Genomic DNA, 22,346 nt, shown 5'->3' with positions numbered 1-22,346 from the left:
TCTGTTTAAGGTTACATTTAATATCGACTTAAATATGTAGCTTTTTATTTAAATAAAAAAAAAGATAATACGTTTTTTACATTCATGATATCTTTATAAATAATTGGATTTGAGAAAATTTTGTGTATAAATGTATATGAGCGTATGAAGCTATAATGCTATATAGTGCGTATATATGATAATAAAGTACACAGATATAATTGTATTAGTGTAAGAAATATATAAACAATGGCTATCATCGAGATATGATTTATTCTTTATTTTAGAATTTAAGCTGTATGTAATAACTCTATTCATATAAGAAAAAAACAAATATTTCGTAAATGTTAAAAAAAAAATGAAATATATTTTATGAAAAAATTTTCAATAATTCAGGTTTGAACACTCTATATCGTTCTTCTTCTTCTTTCAAAATAAACGTTCCATTAAACTAGTTAAACCATATTCTTGAATATACCAACTTGTAGCATAAATAGACATGGTAATAATTAACCCTTAAATTCTTTGATTAAATATACACAAAAATCCATAATGTGTCTGAAGAATTATTAATCATGGCTGATTCAAATGATGTGACTTGTATAAAGTGAATAAGTGAATAAGTGAAATGAAAAAATTTGAAAAGATATAATAAAGCAACAAGGACTTTAAATTAAATCATTTTTATTAAATGAACAAGTTGCCTTAGTCCCTGACAGGGCGTTTCTAAACTGTTTAATGTGAGGCAATAACTTGAAATGAATAATACTAATAAATAACTATACATTGTATTAAGAAATGTCAAATTGTGTATTTATAAAATGAAAGTTTTTGGTGAAATCATATAGTTTGCCAAACCATTGATAAATCCACTATCTAATCCTTTGGATTTGACTTGACATAATACAGATACTGCTGAAGTAGTTTCAATTTTGCTGAAATAAAGTTGATTTCATTTGGCTAAAGTGATGAAATTATAACCTGAAGTTAAAAAATTAAATATGTGAAAGTAATAAAAAATTTAGAAACTCGTGTACTATGAAGCATGAACTGCACAAAATACCTGTAACTTTACAATACACAGGTAATAAAAGTGAGTTAAAAGTGTTTAATATGAGCTAGTTTGTAATAGCAAAGCATTTAATTTTTTTTTACAGTTGTAACATAAACAATAATTAAATAATATTCACATGATACAGATAATGATCACTGACGGCAAATGTAAAAAAAAATACTTTTTTAAATGAATAAATAAAAAAAAAGATTTTTAAATTTTTTTTTAAAATCACTGTCAAAATTTTATGTTAATTCAATAAAAATAATTTATTGTATTTATTGTACAAAAAAATTAAAAAATATATTTATTGAAAGTAATTTTCTTTTAAAAAAAAAATAAAAAAAATGAATTTAATTTTCACAATATAATTTGTATGAAATTTTTCTTACGCGAAAAAAAAAATATATTTATTTTTGTTAAAAATAAGTTGAAAAACAAAAAACTTCACTATCGATGCATTTAGAAAAAAACAAGAGGTCATTTTCATGGGGGAGTTTGACATACTTTTAAAAGATCTTTTAAGTGAAAGTTATTGTAAAAAAAAAATGACTTCAATTTATAAATATACAAACTGGTGATAAAAGGAGAAATATGGCATGATGGTAGATGAAGAGGAGTGATGGGAGACGAAAAGGAGTGATGAGAAGATGAAGAGGAGTGATGGGAGACGAAAAGGAGTGATGAGAAGATTAAGAGGAGTGATGGGGACGAAAAAGAGTGATGGGGGACGAAAAGGAATGATGAGAGACGAAAAGTAGTGATGGGAGACGAAAAGGAGCGATGGGAGACAAAAAGGAGCGATGGGAGACAAAAAGGAGTGATGGGAGACAAAAAGGAGTGATGAGAGACGAAAAGGAGTGATGGGAGATGAAGAGGAGTGATAGGAGACGAAAAGAAGTGATGAGAAGATGAAGAGGAGTGATGGGGACGAAAAAGAATGATGGGGGACGAAAAGGAATGATGGAAAACGAAAAGAAGTGATGGGAGATGAAAAGGAGCGATAGGAGACAAAAAGGAGTGATGGGAGACGAAAGGAGTGATAGGAGATGAAGAGGAGTGATGGGATACGAAAATGAGTGATGAGAAGATAAAGAGATAAGGCCTTGACTCTTTTGTGAACGATATTTCTGGGTCCTGAAAAATTGTATGAAGGAGTTAAGAACTTTTTCCGACTAACTCAAATATACAGACGCTGTGATATGAAACATCAGATTCAAGTTTTATTGTGAAGAACACGTAAAACATGCAATTATTGATATATTTGGATAGATTAAAGGCGTAATGTCGTAATGAGCCATTGCAAATTTTAGTGTTGTATTAAATTTATTAAAATAATTAATAGTTTTCAAATATATATCCTAATTTATCAATGATTTTTATACTATAATAATTTTTTTGATAAACTTAAATAACATTAGTACAAATATACAAATAACAGATATAAAATGGATTCTTAATTATTCTTTTAAAATAATTTATGAATGGATTTCCTGTTTATAAGATAATCATGTTTTTTGAGTTTTATGGCCGGAACCATGATTATAAGTAATAGTTATTTCACGGGAGATATCATGATATTCCAGTGACTCCATGAAATAATAATCAGTTATTTTACGAAGTCGCTGTAGAATATCATGATAAAGTTTTTTTTTTTTCTTTTTTATTGGAGAAAAGTAAAAAGCTAAAAAAGGTTGATTTTTTATAAGAAAATATTACTTATCTCGTATAGTATCTTGTTAACCATAGTCATGTTTTCTGGAATCATATGATCTAATAAGATAACGCGTAAAAAAAAAATATATATTTTTTATCTAGACTGGATATGAGTTGCATATCTACTGTACATTTTCGCATTTACGGATAATATTGATAATATTTCATTTTATTTCTTATATTAAAAATAATTATTTTTTAAAGAGCCTTTTCCTAATACAGAACTCAACTAAAAATACCAAAAATTTCTTGCTAACCATCTTATCTGACGCAAATTATTACTAAAAATGGCTAGTACGCAGTTTGTTAAGGTGACGTCTTCTCAAATGATTATTAATTAAAAATGCTGAATGCGGTAACGGATAATGTCAATCCTAGCCAAGCCACTCACGAAGTTTAGCGTCGTCAAAGTTCAAACTCTTTGACTTTACTCTGGAAGAACGCGCCATTCCAGCTGTAAATTTAATAGGTTTGTACGTTAAGTAAAATATTTTGACCTATATTTTATTTTTATTTAGTTTTATTTAATTTATAAATTTTAGTTTATAATTTATTTATTGGTAATTTTCTTGTTTCTTAATAGTGAAAATATATTTATCTTCTCCATTTTTTTAGTTATTTAGGCTTAAAATTAGTAGTCTTAGTAGTCTCAGTATGGCTTTAATAATATTCCTTTTATTTTTTTTTTGTAGGTTTCATTTTTTTGGACTTGAGTGCTTTGGAATTCTTGGAAAGGTAAGTAAACATACCTTTTTTAGTGAAAATTGTTATTAGTTACTAATATTCCTTTTGTTTTTTTTTGTAGATTTCGTTCCTATACGTCTTAAATTTTGGATTACTTTAAAGTAACTATGCGAATAGATTTTTTTAAGGCTGTTAATAAAAATTTTTAGTTACTAACATGTTTGTTTTTTTTTCAGTAGATCTCAGTTTTAGGTACCTTTGGAATCTGGCATGTGAATAGTTTTTTTATATTTAAGGATGTTAATAGATCATTTTTTTCGTTAATTTGATAGGTTTCGGTCCTTTTCTTTATAAATTATGTAAAAAATAGTGTTTTTTAAAAAATTAAATGGTTTCTACTGGTATTTATGTACATATACCATAATATTGATCTTTCAAATATCCCTCTCGGCAAAAAAATTATTTTATACTGTCTTTTTTTGGTTTATTGAAAAAAACTTATAATAAAGAACGCGGCATTCCAAAAAACGGTTTTTTTATTAATACAAAGCCCGTAAATTTAATTATAGAATTTTTGACGATTTTATCCCGCTGAGTGGCGATCTTTCCCTTAATTTTAAGAAATAACTTAAATATTACTAAAGTGGGATTGTTGAATTTATTGATTTATTGATAATTGTATGTTATTGAACGGGGCGTCAAAATATCGGCCGAAGGCCCGTTCAATACAATATTATTATACGTGATATTAGGATTAGTATGCTAATATAATTAATTATGTTGTCGATCATCATTAAAAATATCGGGCATGATAACAAAAATATCGGTACAATGAATTCCGCACAATAATGAGCGTGTAATAATTGGTAAATATAACATAAACCACGTCATCAATTGAGCGTCTAATAAACAAATATTGAGATTGGTAAAATCTTATTTTATCACACCATTAATTCTGTTGGTGTCAGCAACGTACTATGCATGCGGGTCACAAGTCATTAAAATTATCAATTCCGACTCGATTTATTGCACTTAATTTATACAAAAGTAAAAAAATTTTGTAACATAATACTTTTTTTTTTAAAAAAAATAATTTTTTGAAATTTAAATATCACGGGAAAAAAATGTACACACAATAGTGGAATAATATTCTTAAATTGAAATTTTATTTTATTATTAAATTATTTAAATATGTCTTTCAAAATATTCATAAATTAAGAAAACTAGCCGATACAAATACTGCAGTGATGGCAAAATGACTATGCCATTCGGATATTTTGAAAGTGACCAGTCATTTGAGTCATTTGAGGCCATTTGGATCACTGGCCAGTACTGCAAGTACAATCACCATTACCCAATGGGCATACACACTCTCTACTGCAAGTGCCAAGATGACAAAATTTTCCATTAATATCAACTTGAAATCTATGTTTTAAAAGGCTGCAATTAATTTCTCGACCACAGGTAACACCTCCAACAGTTATGCCTGTGGCATCACAGCCTTTAATGTTTTCAGGTTTACAGTCACAGTCTGATGCTATGTTTGCATTGCAGGCGGCAAAGGTGCCAGAAATGAATAAGACCAAGAGACTCAAGAAACCAATGATAAAAAGATGAATAGAGCGGTTCATTTTCGTCAGGTGGTTTAATTGGATTAAGATTAGGGTTGGAGTTAGGGTTAGATTAAGGTCAGATTAGGATTAGGATTTTGGTTTATTATTTTGATCTAATTTTATTTTTTAATTTTTATTTTTATTTTTTTGTTTTGAAGAATTAACGCCCGTATTTATAACAATTTTTCCACATGCTAGTTCTCTCATTTTCACAATTCTGTAATTGTATTAGAGGTATACATAAAACACTAAGTATTGGTGCTTCTAAATTTCGCGCTTCCCAACAAATCCGTGGTGCAGAAGCGCCCATTCGGAATACGAATGAATGGATCGACAATATAATTATTTTCTATTAAAGTTTAAATCTCGAAATCCATATTACGTCTATTACAAGTATGATCAGCAAAATTGATCTAATTAGCGATAGATCGGCAAATTGAACTAATTATTGGATTCTGCAATGGTCTATTGTCAGCGCGCCTTACCTAAAACCTAGGGGCACTGTGTCTGCAGAATCATATCTTATTCTGCAGGTAGAAGTATTCAATATAAAACATTCGAAATAACCGATTTGAGTTATCGGATAAATTTGATTATCTGAGGTTATCCGCGGTTTGTAGGTTTGGGAACTAATGCTATGACTCGTAGCTTGTTCAAAAGCCCTTTAATTCTACGAATATTTGTTGATGCTAGGGTCGTTAAAGTTGATGTAAAATATCACGTGATTGTCACTAATCGTTTTTTGATACTTAGCCAAGATGATATATAATAAATGAATGTCACTTTAATATACTGTATGTATATAAATCACTACGAATATATTAATATAATTTGATTTTCAAGGCGGTAAGCTATTAAAATTATTAAATAGACTATGAATAAACTCATAAGTCATGACTGATGTAATAAGTCACTTAGCGTATAGGTCCTTAGGCATTTCAGTAATTTGATGGTCTGTGTTTACATCACATACATTATGTTTTTTCTTGAAATTTCTTACCACCTTATGTGATCGACATCAATTTCGAAAACGGTGTAATGCTGTAACTCACCTAGTAAATTTATTAATTATGAGGCGCAGTATTATATTAAAAATTAGTATATAAATTTTTAGTAGTTTAAAATTGTATTTAAATGGTCCGCAATGACATTAAACTACGAACCAGAAGTAGAGAGGGATTAACGTCCTAGATGACGTTAAACTAGAAGATTATTCAGTCAAATGATTAGGATATCAGCTGATTAATTTGTAGATCATGTATTTGTACTAATTTACTTTTAAGGAAAATGATTATGAATCAGCAATATCGAAAATCTAGTAGAAAGGATGCGTAGTAATTTACTTTTTAGTTACTGATTATGAGTTCTTATAAAAGGCAGACAAATTCCGTCTTGTCAAAAATCAGATTACGAATTTTGAGAATTATTTTGAATTTTAGGATAATTGGATAAATATTTAACCGTTATTTAATATTATTAAACCAAGCATATTATTGTATTTACTTATATTATTAATAAAGTATTATTTTGTTAAGACTAAGGTGGCAACGTGATTTATCACGGGCTTAGGTCTTACAACGGCAATAATCTAATTTAACGAACGCGTAAGAACGTGATTTTTTATTTATCATATAATTATCTTATCTTATCTATTATATAATATCAATCTTATGTTTCTCGTAAAAATGTTCGATCAGTGATTTTCCAAATTTAACCGAAATCAAATAAATTAATTTTTACAGAAAATTGTGTAGCTGGTAGTATTCATATGACAATATATCAGGGATAAAACTTTACGAATGTTAAAGTTATTTATAAATATTTTAAAAAATTTTTCTTTATATTTAGAACATTATTTTTGAAAGTAATTTTTTTTTTATTTCATAGAATATTTATAAATTGAAAAAAAAGTTTATAAAGAAATAATAAAAAAAAGACGTGCAGTAGTTGCCTTTTCTAACTTGTTTCATATTTTAATTTAATCAATTTGATCAATATTTATATATAAACTATTTTGATTTTATATTCTTATTTGACATTCGATTTATAACCAGTAAGTAAAAAAAAAACTTCTAGGTTAACTGTTCGTTCTAACTTGCATGAAGTTTACATTTTGCATGAATTACGGACTTACGGTATATACAAATTTTCGAATAATCAGTAAGAGATCATTAAGAAAAAAATTCTATCGATTTCTATACCACAGAAAGTTTACCTATACATAATTTTATTTATTAATATTTATTCCACTTTATTGTAAATGTACTTTATGATAAGTCATGTGATTTTCTTTTTAATATACAAATGTGATTTTAAAATCCAATAATCCATGGTTATACCCTTATAGGTGTTGTAATCCAATAAACCTATCAATTTTTCCAAGTTGATTTAGAAAAATAATGGATTTAATTTTTTTTAATCAACCAATTAGTAAAAATTAGTATCAGTATATACTCTTATCAAAATATTGTATCGTATTATTCCTTGGAAATAATTGTTTCGTGATAAAACATACGATCACATGGAGCTGATTTATCTTAACGAAGTGATGTTAATATTATTTGAGCTTAAAGAATTATATATTCGTTTATCAATACGTACGTATATATATATACCTATATTTTTATTAAAATTGTATTATACAGTACAGTACCATGAGATAAAATTCATAATTCTTTAGCAAAAATTGCAAACTTTTGGTTTCAAGAAATCTTATGAAAGAATTAACTTAAGATTGAGTTGACCATCGTTTAAAATACCAGCAGCGTCTTATTACACTGTGATTAATTTGGTAATTCATTATAATCCTAAACCTAATAGAAATCCGGATAAAAATGATCTTAAAAGAATTAAATGAAATGTAATAATCATCTCTAAGTTGGAGATAAAGTAAGCCTATTTCTCTGGAATCGGCCAAGAAACCTTAACCGGTATACAGATCTTTTACCGAATAATTTAGTTGCTCAATTTGACGCTGTATAGCACATTTTTTTTATATCATAACGCCGGCCAAAGGCAACAGTGCTGGCCAAAATGCATAATGTAAGCCAGGGATACTTAATTTCGCAATAACAGGAAAAATACAACAATGAACGCTTAACTCATACGGTACATGTTTATTGGTCAAAACCTTGTGAAAATAAAAAAAACTTGCTGCAGTAAAAATATAATAAGTAACGTAAAGCTTTACGAAAAGTAAAAGAAATTCTTATAATCTCAAATTTATTTTTCCTTTTTTTAAAGAAAAAAGAAAGATATAACAAAGCTATTTTATTTTAAAAAATAAAAGTTTACCAAATATGTTTGTGTCAAACATTTTTCTTCGAAGAGATGCTTCGTTTATTCGTATAGATTATATAAATTGTTCAAAATAAAATAAAGATGACGTGTTGCTTACGCCTTCAAAATTAATTATTAATTAATTTGATTTAAAAAATTTAAAATGAACAAAATATTTTTGTAATGACGAAAAAGATTGATAGAATTTTACAAAATGATGCATAGTTAAACATTGGAAGTTTTGAAGCTGAGGATGAAGTATATAGAATTTAAGCATCATACCAAAGGTGATTGACTTTATCGTGTTCTATTTATTCAAAAATTTCGTTAAGGCAATCAACATTAAGTTAAGACATTTTTAATAAAGAAAATATTTGGGATATAAATATGATACAAGTATTTTATTTATTATATGATCAATTTTGAATTCTTATACGGTCCAGGTCATTAAGTAATAATTAAGTTTACCGTAAAAAGATTAATTTAATAATACTTTTGCATATTAAGAAAGTTTACATAATTAATGCAAATTTTACAGTAAATAATATAACTATTAGTGAGGACTCTAATAAAACGAAATAAAGTTATTTTAAACTGTATTTAACTTTGTAGCACGTTCACTGACTTATTATCATAAATTCAAAAAAAGAATTAATTCATTTTCTGGAAAAAGTCTCATAAAATACGCCTTCGATGATCACATTATTACAGTATACTGTATTTTACGTAATTCTTTCAGGCGCCTATAGGGAACATATGGAATCTCTTTTCCATTGACTGTTAAAAGGCAAGAAAGGAAATGTTTCAGTTGATGTTTGGTCAAGATCATACAACCATATTTCAAATTTTTTTTTATGTAATCCACCAGAAATTATCAAAAATTCCCTTGTATACTTTTAATTATATGATATCAATATTTAATTAAATCATCTCAAATGCGACATTTTCAAAGTTTTGAAAATGAAATCGGTAAAACCAATTTGGTTGAAATTAAAAAAGAAAAAAATGGTTTAAATTTCTTTGATGTAATAAATATTTACAATAAAACAATTTCTTTAGTAAATTATTTATAGTATATTACTATGTATAGTAGGTATTATTTCATTTACGTCTCTAGTTTTTCCTGTAACATATTTTTCTATTACGCTATTACGTCAAATTTTATGATTATAATACGTTGTTTTTAATTAAATCATTTTTCAAGAACGTGTTTTCTAAAGTTTAAAGTTTCGTATGGTCTTATGTATTTGGCTTCATTAAAAATTTCTTTTCTGTACCCTACTTTCCTACTATTTTTTTCAATCTGTATATATATCCGACATTCATTCTTACCCTTCTTTAAATTTTATATTTTTATCACAACCTTTGCATAAGACTGAATTTGGAAAATCATTATTTTAGAGGAATTAAATGTACCAATATTTTTTAAATCTAACACTTTTATATTTCTTTTTAAATTTTGTATACATAGGCTGACTTTCCATGTAATCAGAAAGTTTTACCGATCTTCTCTTCTTCATAAATATTAAAATTACATCTATTACTATTCCAATTTTTATTAATATTAATGTATTGCTGTTTTAAAAAATTAGAATCATCGTTAATTGTAACTATTTCAACAAATCTATTATATCACTTCGGTTTTTTCCCTGTAATATTTACATTTAGTTCTTTACATATATGTTCCATTTCATTAATTTTGTTTGTGACGCATCTAGACATTGTTCTAAGTATAGAATTCCTTTTTCTTAAAGAGTCTAGACCATTTTTTATACTCTTTTGTTGAAGAAAATATCTTCCATTTTAATATTTCCCCATAAATAAATTTTTAATTATCATTTTTAAATAAATAGTAAGGTCTAATTTTTTTTAGTCCTCAATGTAAAAATTTTTCCCAAATTTATGAATTTCTGAGAAAATTTCCTAGACAGTTTATTTGATTACAGTAAAATTATTATTGATTTATTTATTATGTTAAATAGTATCTAATTTATCAACTGTGATCATTTTAACAATAAAAAAACAATTTATTTATTTAAAATTTAATCTAACCAAATAAATAATAATGTCAAACTTACACGTTGAATAAAATAAATGAAAAATCTAATAAATAGAAAAATGATTTCTAGAGTTTTTAATTGACGTATTAAACTAGAGTATAAATTCGCATAGATATTTTTGTTACAAGAAAATTATGGCTGTCAACTCGAAAAATACTTAACGATGTACAACAATTTATTGCCAGTCCTCCAGGAAAATATTTTTCTCGAAAATACGTATAATGTTGGCCCAAGTTGCGTCATGTAACTATATATGGTTTATTAAATATTTGATGTTAAAATCCGAATTAACTAAATAAACAATTTTAAAAATAAATAAAAACAAAAGTTTACCACAAAATATATATATGATCACTTAATAATCAACCTTCTTTATTATTAATATCATCTAAAATTAATAGATTATATGGTGTATTGTACAGAAAATTATATCATCATCACATTACTTACCTTTTAATTGTAATGAGCTAGAACCTCCAAGTCAAATAATTGAGAATCTTGACAATCTATAAAAGAAATATAATTAGCAATTATGTAATTAAATATTTGATTAAAAAAAATTTATACCTTTATTGTTTTCTTCATCATTAAGATAACCAGTAATAATAGAAGAATTAACAGGTTTTGTTAAATTACTAAATGTAAATAATCTGCTACTATATATAGCATCAGGATCTTTCTCGTATGAAGTTGAAATATTCGGTATTTCTTTATTAGCTTCTTTAAATACAGCATTAACTTCTTTACGTTTATATCCATATTTTTCTTCTTCATTATCATGAGAAGAAAAGTTCCAAAAATTTATATTATCATGCAATTCACTGGCTGTTGGTCTTTGATTTGAATTAGCATTCATACATTTATAAGCTAATTTTTTATAAATTTCAGGAGTTCCTTTTCCAAATTCTGGTCTGAGTCCATTACATATCTCTAATGCTAAGGTAGTATCATGTTTTCTTTTATGAAATGGTGGTTTTCCAGATGATAATTCTGCCATAATTATACCAAAACTATAAATATCAGAAGATAATGAATATGGTTCTCCATTCAAAACTTCTGGGGCAATATATGGTAATACTCCACATATTTTATCATCCGATTTTTGTTTATTTGATGATCCAGATAATCCAAAATCTGAAATATAAGAAGCATTACTATTACTATCACTAGGATTAGTAGTTTGTAATATATTTCCACTGTGAAAATCTTTATGAAAATATCCTAATTCATGTAAACTTTTAAGACCATGTGTTATCCAATGTAAATAAAGTAATTTATCTTCCCACAAAGTATTATTGAAATTGTGTAAAAGAACGCTTCTCAAATTTCCTTTATCTGCATATTCTGAAATTATTATAAGTTCTTCAGTTTCTGGATCTTTGGTCATTCCATAAAAACTTAGACCTGCATCGACTATTTGACATAAATCCCAAAGTATTTTAATCTATTATTTGTATTTAAATTAATGAAAAAATTTTTCAATTATTATTAAAGAGGTTAATTAAAATATGTAAAATTAATACAAAACTTACCTCATTTAAATATTCAGCTGACATATTCTCTGATCCATTTAACCTTTTCAATGCAACTTTGATAGGTTCAGATTTACGTTTTTCCCATCTTTTATTAAAATGTTTATATATTATTTTTGGACCATCAATCCACGTTGCAGAATATACTTTGGAAAATCCACCTTCACCAATTTGGTTTATATTTTTAAATTTATCAAATGGTACCCATTCAAGAAATTTACGATTCTTATATCTCGCATCATAAATTGTGTCTTTGATAAGTTTATCAATTTCATTATTTCCACTAGACCATCCTTCAATAATCATAAATGGATCGCATTCTTTACACCATAATTCTTCGGTAAGTGATTTATTACAATAAGAACAATTTTTATGACCAATATTCATTGAATTAGAATCTTTGTCAAGGATGTTTAAATTATTGAATTCAGATTCTATTGAAATTTGGGCTTCGTTTCCTTTATTCATCTTTTATGCTACTATATTTCAAAGTAGAAATTTCAGAGTAGAAATAAATTGTTGGCGTTATTGGCGCTATTTGCGTTACTATGTATTATATTTTCAATGGGGATAAAAAAGGAAAATCCAAATTAGAATCTAAATTTCGTATCACAGTAATACAGTAATAGGTTGATCAAATTTCTTGCTGCGCTAATAATGATATCATATAGCAGATTGGCAGTCACGCTCTCTTTAGGAATTTATTTAGCGTGGATGCCGCAATATGTTGGGTTAATTTATTTAACTATTAATTATCAGATTTCGTTTATACTAATAAAATTAATAAAGAAAATGGAGCTCATATATAAGAAAATTTTTCACTTAATATAATTGAATTATTATTATTATATTCCATCAGAAAAACGAAAATAATTATAATATTTGAAATTTTATATCATAAATATAAAAATCTCAGCCATAAAAAATATAGAATTTACGAGAATTACAAAGAAAATTTTAACATAATAGAATATTAAATATTTTTAAAATTACTCAATAATAGAAGATTTGCGTAATTCAATCAAATAAACTCAAAAAAATAAAAGCGGATGGATAAGTCTACACAGGAATAAATACACAGCAAAAAAAATTTGAAAGAAGTGACATCAATTTTGTAAAAAATATTATTTCGAAAAAGGAAATGAACGAATATCATGTAATATTGGATTTGTTAAAAGATCCGCCAAAATGACGAAATGTATCAAAGATTACTATAATATTCAGATGCTTTAGAACCGATATACGGATATAATAGAGTAACAATAGAATTAATGAGAAGACAAATGAAATACTTAATTAAAATGAGTATTTAACTCTTTTCTTTTTTATAATATATTCTTTTATATAATATAACATATCATCTTGCCCAACTTCTCCTCGTGTTCCATTATTATGTTACTAAATATTAATTTCTTAAAAAGTATATTGAGAATTTTTCAAAAATATTACAAAATCATCTGTATTCATTTATGAAATAGAAGAACAAGAAATATCAATAAATAAAAAATGTATGGAGAATCAATACTTAGGATTTAATTGAAATTACTGGTTAATCAATATGAAATGTGACGTTTGTATAAAATTTCTCTCATGTAAATTTCATTTTATGCATTTTTTTTTTTTTTTTCATTTAAAATTATATAAATGATAATATGATTGAAACTCTGTTATGTTTCTTATGTTTCTGATTTATATTAGATATAAAATTAAATAAACTAAAAAATTTTAAAATTTTGCCATCTGGTAAACTCATGTACTTTATTGTTATAAACTAGGGTTTTTTAAGACAATGTGAGTTTTATAATTATAAACAATTTTATATTGTGAACATTTATTATTCCAAAATGTTTTTAGCTATTTAATTATAAAATTTATTATTTTATTATTCTAAATAAATAAGACATTAAAAAACATCAAGTTTGATAATTTCAATAAAAAAAATGTCTTTTCTTTTTTTATTTTTGATTAAAAATGTATTTTGATCAAAAAAAAAAAATATCAATTTTTTTTTATTTTTTGATTAATCTATATAATTAAAAAAAAATTCAATGTCATGTCTTGTCGTCTAGACTACCGACCCTCTATATTAGTGTGACGTATTGCGTCTGCTCCTGACCTGTAGATTATTATTATGGTTAATCTATTTTTCGGCTAACTTTAAAAAATTTTTTTTTCTTTTTTTTATTATAAATAATTTGTAAATTAATAATTCTATTGCGCTAAAAGAATTGACTTTAGATTATTTATAATTAACTAATATAGCACATTTCGATTTTATATTTTACAAGTAAAGTAATTGGGAATTGCTAACCGTCGCCTGGGCGATTATCGCCTGGGTTTTTTTTTCGAATATGTCACATGATGTATAATATATAAATATAATTATTATCCATTTATAATTATTATTTTGCTCAGTTAGTTCAGTGGTTAGAACGCTCGATAAATTTTTTTTTTATCTTAGAAACGCAGGTTCGATTCCTGCACTGGGCCTTTAATTTTTTCAAATTTTTCATCATTTCGAACTTTTGTTTGAATTTGAGTTTGAACTTTGAATTCTGAATAACGCGCATTCATTTAATAAATTGTTACGCATTTAATTACAATCAGAAGTTACATGTTTAATCATAAATGCATTTTCAATTCTTTATTAAAACAAACGATAACAATTTGCTATCCTAAAATTCTAAACTAATCATTTTGTAAGTCGTTTAGATTTAGGCTTCTTTAGATTCTTTTTAAGTTCGCACCTACGCGCATTATGTCCAATGCCTTTACAGTGACTGCATACATACTGTGATCGTTGAGTACTAGCAGATCCACTTGACTTTTGCTTTTGATTATCTTCTAATGCATTCTTTATACGCTTTCTTAGAGCACCTTTTGTACGCGTCTGATAAGGGTTGCTAATATTTGGCAAATTTTCTTTATCGATCTCCAGTTGCCTAGAACGAGTTTCATTTTCCTTCTCTCTTATCCACCTTTGCAACATTCCATTTAATTCGTCTTCACAGCCTATTTCAAGGGCTAGTCCAATTGCTTTTTTCGCGTAGCCAAAACCTTGATTATATTTGGCTTTGTGAGATAAATTTTGCTTGGCAGTTTCCGAAAATGCTTGTGTATGGCGAATCTCATGTAATAGGCTAAAATCCGTCCTAATTTGATGTTCATACGTGGGGTTGACAGTGTTCTTTTCACTGTAAATTGCGATTGCAGGTTCTTCTTGAAAATCGGGAAATTTTTCATTGTACCATCGATCTGGAATGAGTCCGATATGAAACATAGCCTTATCCGAATTGAGCATCACTGAAAAGAAATGTTGACAAACTAATACTCTCGCTACAAGCCACATGCATGTACACAAGTGATTAGCATTATCATATATCACCACGAAATGCTCTTTGTTTTGTTCAATCGTTGTTACACGCCAAACCTCATGAATGTTAGCATGATTAAGGTATGTAATTAGAGCATGTAGATTGACTATTGATGATTCATAGTCGTCTTCAGGAAAATTCAACTTTTCAGATCGTGTATCAACATCATCTTGCTCTTCATCATCAGATTGTTCTTCGCCATCAGATTGTTCTTCATCATCGGATTGTTCTTCATCGTCGGATTGCTCTTCATCATCAGATTGTTCATCATCATCATCACCATAATCACCATCTTCACCATCTTCACCATCTTCACCATCTTCATAATCTTCATCATCTTCACTGTCTTCATCTTGTCCTTCGCCAATGGTAATCTAGGTAGAAAATAGAATAAAATGTTGCGTGATTTGCAAGAAAATGCCAATGTTTTACGATTTATACCTCATTTTTGAGCAAATCATTCCAATCCTCTACTCTATTTGCATGATAAAGTAAACTTTCATTCATTTGATTGTGTTACATCTTTAAAACACGAGGGGTAAGAAATTTTTTGATGATGACGTCTATTCTTTTAAAGTACCTCCCGACAACGTTCGGCAAACCCACTGTTGGATTTTGATTTGATTGTTCATGCTGTTCGAATTTTTCTTCTTTGTTGAGAAGTGACTGAATATGTGTATCCAATTCAAACAACGTTGCTGAACTTTTGACCGATCGTTTAATTAGCGAATTATAACCTTCAACGCGTTGAGTTGACTGAATTCCTGCATTGAATGATCGACTAGTATGGCATAATGCCCAGCTAGTTACAACTTGTCCAAGTGCACGCTTTAGGTATTTTTTTACTGCCGGAAAGCCAGTAAGAAGTTCACGCCATCATTTTTGAAATTCATACTCTGAGAAGGAATTCCGGCATTTATTCCATGCTTTCACAAATTCATTGTAATTTTTACGAAGCCGACCTCTCAAATTTTTGTCAAGGTTTTTGCGCAGGTGCCAGATACAGTAATTATGTTTTGTTGATGGCAGTATTTCATGAATAGCTGAAACCATCGCGGGGTCTGCATCAGTGAATAAAACATTTGGCGCAATATTGTCTGTGGCAGACAGTAAACATTCCAGAATCCATTGATAGGTCTCTTTAGTTTCGTCTGAAACAACGGCAGTTGCGACCATACGCGAGCATGCATGATTATCTACAACTATAGTAAGGGATAGATACATTCGATATTTATTTGTTTGTGATGTATTATCATTAATCGCAACATCGTGAAATCTACGCCACAGTTCTATCTGCGATGGTCTCATCCAGAAAAGACCTGTAAGGTGGTTGTCTTCGCCTTCCAGCCTCGCTTTGACAAACCACCCGTGTTCTTCACGCTGTAATTTCATTAATTTTTCAAACGTTTTGGCAGCATCTGATTTTGATTTATTCTGAATGTTCCGAAAGCGACAAATCGCATTATAGATGTATTACTGTTTCAGGGAAACGTTTTTGAAGTGCGCGGATAATTGGACCTGCTCCACAACCAATATTTACGAGAAATTTGATCTCCTCAAGAATTTCTGGACTGAGTTGATGATTTGATACAAAATTTTCCTTTTCAAGAGAGTGGTTATGTTCGTTGCATAGTGAGGTAACATATACGAGGTCACTAGTAAGCTGAAGATTAATATTCCAGGGACAATTCATTCTTACACTTTCATGTTCACAGGTGTCTTCTATGTCAGCTTTCTTTTGTGCACGATATACTCCTGAAAACTTGCACTTAAAGGTTCAACGTACAATCTCTCCTTTGTTTTTCTCAAGCCAAAACTTCTTTACTTCAAAGCCATTATTTTTTGCACAGTATACAACTTGTTTTTCGGCAGAGTCCCAGCTTTCAAACACATCTCCAACCTCAAGGCCAAATAACACACAATCTTCTTCACTAGACACACTTTCATATTCATCTTGTAGCTCGTTAACGTCATCTATCTCTTCATCTGCTGAGGAGTACACCTCAAAAAGGTGACGCTGTCGTCGGGCTGGTAGTGTAGTCACTACGTTCCTCCACCTCGGCCTCACGGCCTCGCAGTACTTACATCCCTCCTCCGTGAGGCGGGGAATCCCTATATATCTGAAACAATATGAAACAAGATCTGAAACATAACAATATAAGCAAAAAAGGATAAAATAAGGGAAAAGAGAGGAAAATAAGAGAGAATCAGAGAGGGTGTTTCGATGTTTCAGATGTTTCAGCAATTTTGGTAAAAGTCAGGTGAGGACAACCCTCCCAGAAAAAGTTTTGATTTTACCCCCCCAGATCCAAAACTTCTGAAACATCTGAAACAGATTCAGGATTCCGTTCGTTTTCTTATTGGAGGCAGTAAGATAGCAAACCGAGTAAACAGATAGGTTAATAACCCCTAGAAGGACTATAGAACCACAGGAGGGTAACCGGATAGGAGCGCAGATCTTTGGAAAAAAAATACATTCGGCAATTGAAGATTAGGTAACTATAAATTAGTACTCGATTTGATAGAACGAAAAAATGACCACTCAAGCTCAAGTTATCCCCAAATTTGGTGAACAAACGAAAGCCTTCAGTATTGATGAGCTTAAACGGCTTATTGTCGCTGCAAAGAGTATGAGTGATCTTGATCAGGCCAAGAGGTATCTTTGCAGTTATTTCATTCCCTGTGCAGATCCTCATGGGGTTTTCTGGTGGGACCCGGATAGTAAAAGTTTGAAACATGTTATTGACAAAAATATTGGTAAACTTATCCGTCCAATCACGAAGGTATTCTACACACAACCTGAACAAGGACCCTCTCAAAAGACCGAGTTCAACATCTACAAGTGGTTTATGGTTGAGAATACCGATGTATGTAATGCAACCTGTGATCCCCATAAACAGCGAATCTTCAGATCCTTAACTGGCCAACTCTATCTAAATATCTTCCCGGGATTCCTCCACGTCTTGCATCCGATATCCACCTTTGAGTCTACAATTCACCTCGCGGTTAAATTTATCTTCTCTCACATTCAGGATATCTGGTGTTCGGGTGATTGGAATCTCACTGAGTATATCATCAAGTGGTTGGCCGGTGTATCTGCTGGAAGGAAGATGTACTCGATTCTCTACCTAAAATCTGGACAGGGTTGGGGCAAAGGTATTATAACAGATTTCATTCAGCGCAGCGTCCTAGGCACTCAACTTGTTTATAAGACTAGCGATCCTCAGACAATTCTTGGAAGTTTCAATGGGCAATTACAAGGTAAGGTTCTTCTTCTTCTCGAGGAAATGCCCACGGAAAAAAGCCAGTGGAATAATCTGTATCGCTCTTTGAAGGATAAGGTAACGAGTGACATAATAGAAATCCATGAAAAATACAAGACGCCAACACATTACAAAAACTTTATGTCAACTATCGTCCTAACCAACGAAAATGCTCTCAGAGTGGAGAACGATGATAGGCGCACAGTGTTCTTGGATGTGTCACCATCCCGCAAGGGAGACCTCAACTACTTCAAAAAACTCGGTGACGCTATGAAATATCCAGGTGCCAGTGAGGCGTTCTATGCTTATTTGAGAGCCATCGCGGATGCTTACCCGGACTTCAATGGAAATCCGCCACCTATGACAACATCCAAACAGGAACATATCATCTCGACTCTTCCACCGCTATTCCAATTTATAAAGGACACATACCTCGTAGTAAAAAATCATATAACTGACCTACCTGTTCAAGAATTTTATAGGGTATATACTTCATATTGCGAAACTCATTGCATTTCACCCCTATCAAAGATAAACGCTTCTAGAATCCTATCAAATGAGTTGGGTATAAATAGCAAAGTAGTACGCAAGGGTGGAAAAACACCACGAGTATATAGCATATCCAGGGAGGATCTTTACAAGAAATACCTCGGCAAAAACTGGATTCATGAAACAGACGAGATAGACATAGAAGGGATCGATACAGAAACTCCTAAGAAACCCGCATCTGATCCAAATGCCTTGGAGAAGTTCTTGGCAAATATATATAATCCAGCTAACAATTCACAAGACGTACAAGAGAAACCCGCTGAGAAAAAACCCGAACCCGCTGAGGAAAAACCCGAACCTGTCGAGGAAAAACCCGCACCTGTAATTCGCAAGACTCCTCCACCGCTTCCACCCAAGCCTGATCACTTAAAAGAACGTCCACAAGAGTTAAGGGAAGAACAACCGGATCCCGATGAAGATACTAATGAGTTAGACACCAATGAACCTATAGATAGCTTCTCAGATTGTTATCTATCTGACGAGGAACCTGACCAAGAAGAACCCACCCCTGAACCAGATGATGACTACGACATCTTAGATGACTTGTTATCAGACTCAGATTCTATAACCGTGAACCCAACTCCTGAACAACAACCCGAGTCTTCCGCAGAATATTCTGCATCTGTCACTAAGCCTGACCCAGAACCGGCTCCCGAAGAGCAACTTATTCCAGAACCCGACACAGAACCAGAAGTTGACCGGGATCCTGAACCAAAGGAAGGTACTCGAGCACACTGGGCTTGGCAAGAAAGACATCGATGGGATCGCAAGCCATGGGTTAAAAATTCAAAGGACCAGGCATTCGATGATCTCTACAATACAGGTAAGGAATTATGGGCCAAGTACCAAAACACGTCAGATAAATACGACTGGGAAATACTCGCGTTTGAAGTAGAGGAATGCCCCACAACGCGTATTGAGGACGAGTACCAGTACTACCTTAAGGAAGTAGTAGACCGCTTCAAGGACTGGATCGAATATAATGGATACTTACCTAAAACACCTAGCCGTAAAGAACTCGCAGATTTAATAAGAATATACAAGGAGAATCGTAATGCCGAGATTATTCCCACCCCCTCTGGTTATGAAACTATGAGGGCAGATAAGGGTAAAGCGTGAGAGATCTCCGAGGAACGTCCAAAAACCGATATGGAACGTGAATGGGAGGCCGCCAATGGAATCATCGATGACTGGGACGAAGAGGATACTGAGGGCGCTATCAACGACATATTGTAAGCGCTATTTGAGATTATTTCTTTTTTTTTTCGTATATATATAGAAAGATATTATTTATAGTTGAAGACAAATCATATACATAAAAATGCAATACTCAAGAATCGCCCGCACTTTACCAACACGACCTGACATCAAGGAACTTCAGTATTCCGGTGCTCGCTTTTCCAGAGGAGCTATCGCCAGACTCGGTCAGACTCTCCAGACGCGATTTCCAGATAAAAAGTTCCAGATCCTACTTCCCTATGAAAACTGGAAACCCGGTGGATGGACATCAGGAAACCAACCAGCCAGCCTCTTTTCACTATTAGACCATTATGATGAAGCACAACTACCGGATGACGCAGACCCTGATTATTTTGAACGATTCATAATTTATGCAAGAGATAGTCCACCGGCCGCAGGAGGATGCAATGGGGAGCTAAATGATTGCCTGTATGAATGCCTAAAAAATATTTACGGCACATTCTCTAAAATGCCAAAGTCAATCGAAAAGCCCGAGTATATCAAAAAGGCATTAGGTCTCAATCGCGATGCTCCCATCCCAGTTTTATGCATGAACAAGGTTGAACAACTCGCAGGAAGTCTCGCAATTAATATTGTGGGGGACATTACCCGAATCTCTAAGAGTAAGTCCGATAGATGTGTAACACTCATCCTAGCAGAAGGCCATTACTCCCTCGCGTTAAATCCCGGAAGACTCCACCCCAGTAAAATAGATAGAAAGCGTAATTTACCCATCGTATACCATGAAGATGGGACCAATAATGTAGTCACAATATACAACGGCAAAACGGTTAAGTCTTGTACAATTGCGCAGTTTCAAAAAACTAAGAATTCCAAGAGTTCCTTTATCTCTGTTGAGAAAAACTGTAAAACGGGAATATATGAAACTCTTGAAGAAGCATATCAGAGAATCCACGAGGAGCGGGATGTCTTCTTACAAACTACAAAGAAGTTCAGTTTAGGAATCAACTTATCATACCATAACTGGTCTTACAAAAGAACGGCTCTCTGGTTATTCGAACGATTAAGTGTAGGGATTCCAGCCAATGATCCTCTTGACCCGATAGAAGCAGAGTGGTTAAGTGATGCAATGATGGGAGGATTAATCTGGGCAGATAACGAGTGGAAGGGCTATGGAAGACAGTACGACGCAACAAGTTTATACCCGAGTATTCAACAATCGAATGCAAACTTTCCAATCAGACGGGGTAAATTCCAGACACTTAATGACTTTGTTGACCACAGGGGTTATGCCTTGTATGGATTATTCCGTGCCAAGGTAAGTGGGAATAATATTCTCTTCCGACAGAATAAAAGGGGAATCTATACATTCATCGACTTACAACGAGCAAAAAAACTTGGTCTCAATATACAGTTAATACAGAATGGGAAGCCAAATGCATTGATATATGATAGAGAAGCGAGAATCCCTGGAACTGTAATATTCGGTGAGTATGTACACTTCCTCTTCAAAATTAAAAACCAGGGTGGCGTAGCTGGCCGTGTGGCAAAGCGAGTTCTCAACACATTATGGGGAGCATTATGCCAGAGGAAGCGTAATTACAAGACACTCACCACAGATCAAACAGACCCGTTTACATTTCCAGAGGGCCATACACTCGACTCTATCATACCAGTAGGATCTGACCAGTGGCGATTCCAGTTTACAAACCCGGGTAATCCCTTCAAAGGTGAGTATCCCAGGATCGCCCCATTCTTATTAGCACGTGGTCGCAAAATCACATCTGAGGCAATTCAACCATACAAGGATAAAGTACGACGTATCCATACAGACTGATTTATTTTAGAAGAGCAGCCAGATAGCCCCGCACTTTTCACTTGTTCAGAGAATGCAGATACGACTTTAAAGACTTTCAAGTTTGAAACCGCGGGATACTGCCATGTGAAAAATGCGAACAAGGTTATCTGGACATGATTGCTAAGAACTGGTAGGTTTATTTTTTACCGACATACCGTGATGGCATAATTGAATAAACCTATGGG

The 22,346-nt window shown here is 31.1% G+C and overlaps 3 protein-coding genes across 3 annotated transcripts; 1 reads left to right on the top strand and 2 right to left on the bottom strand.

The window, feature by feature from the left end:
• Positions 1-10,838: 10,838 nt before the first annotated feature.
• OCT59_017816 (uncharacterized protein) lies at positions 10,839-12,385 on the bottom strand (the record flags this gene model as incomplete). Its single annotated transcript, XM_066137738.1, has 3 exons — positions 10,839-10,891; positions 10,953-11,829; positions 11,918-12,385. The coding sequence occupies 3 exons, from the start codon at positions 12,383-12,385 to the stop codon at positions 10,839-10,841; spliced, it is 1,398 nt and encodes a 465-aa protein (XP_066004286.1).
• A 4,368-nt stretch (positions 12,386-16,753) lies between these two features.
• Positions 16,754-16,984, bottom strand: OCT59_017815 (uncharacterized protein; the record flags this gene model as incomplete). The annotated part of the gene is made up of 1 exon (XM_066137737.1): positions 16,754-16,984. The coding sequence occupies one exon, from the start codon at positions 16,982-16,984 to the stop codon at positions 16,754-16,756; it is 231 nt and encodes a 76-aa protein (XP_066004285.1).
• A 3,268-nt stretch (positions 16,985-20,252) lies between these two features.
• Positions 20,253-22,140, top strand: OCT59_017814 (uncharacterized protein; the record flags this gene model as incomplete). Its single annotated transcript, XM_066137736.1, has 2 exons — positions 20,253-20,335; positions 20,439-22,140. 2 exons carry the CDS (start codon positions 20,253-20,255, stop codon positions 22,138-22,140), a joined length of 1,785 nt encoding a protein of 594 aa, XP_066004284.1.
• Between the last annotated feature and the right edge of the window lie 206 nt (positions 22,141-22,346).

Source organism: Rhizophagus irregularis, chromosome 26, assembly GCF_026210795.1.
Source record: "Rhizophagus irregularis chromosome 26, complete sequence".
Lineage (NCBI taxonomy): Eukaryota > Fungi > Glomeromycota > Glomeromycetes > Glomerales > Glomeraceae > Rhizophagus > Rhizophagus irregularis.
This window is presented reverse-complemented; position numbering and strand designations above follow the sequence as displayed.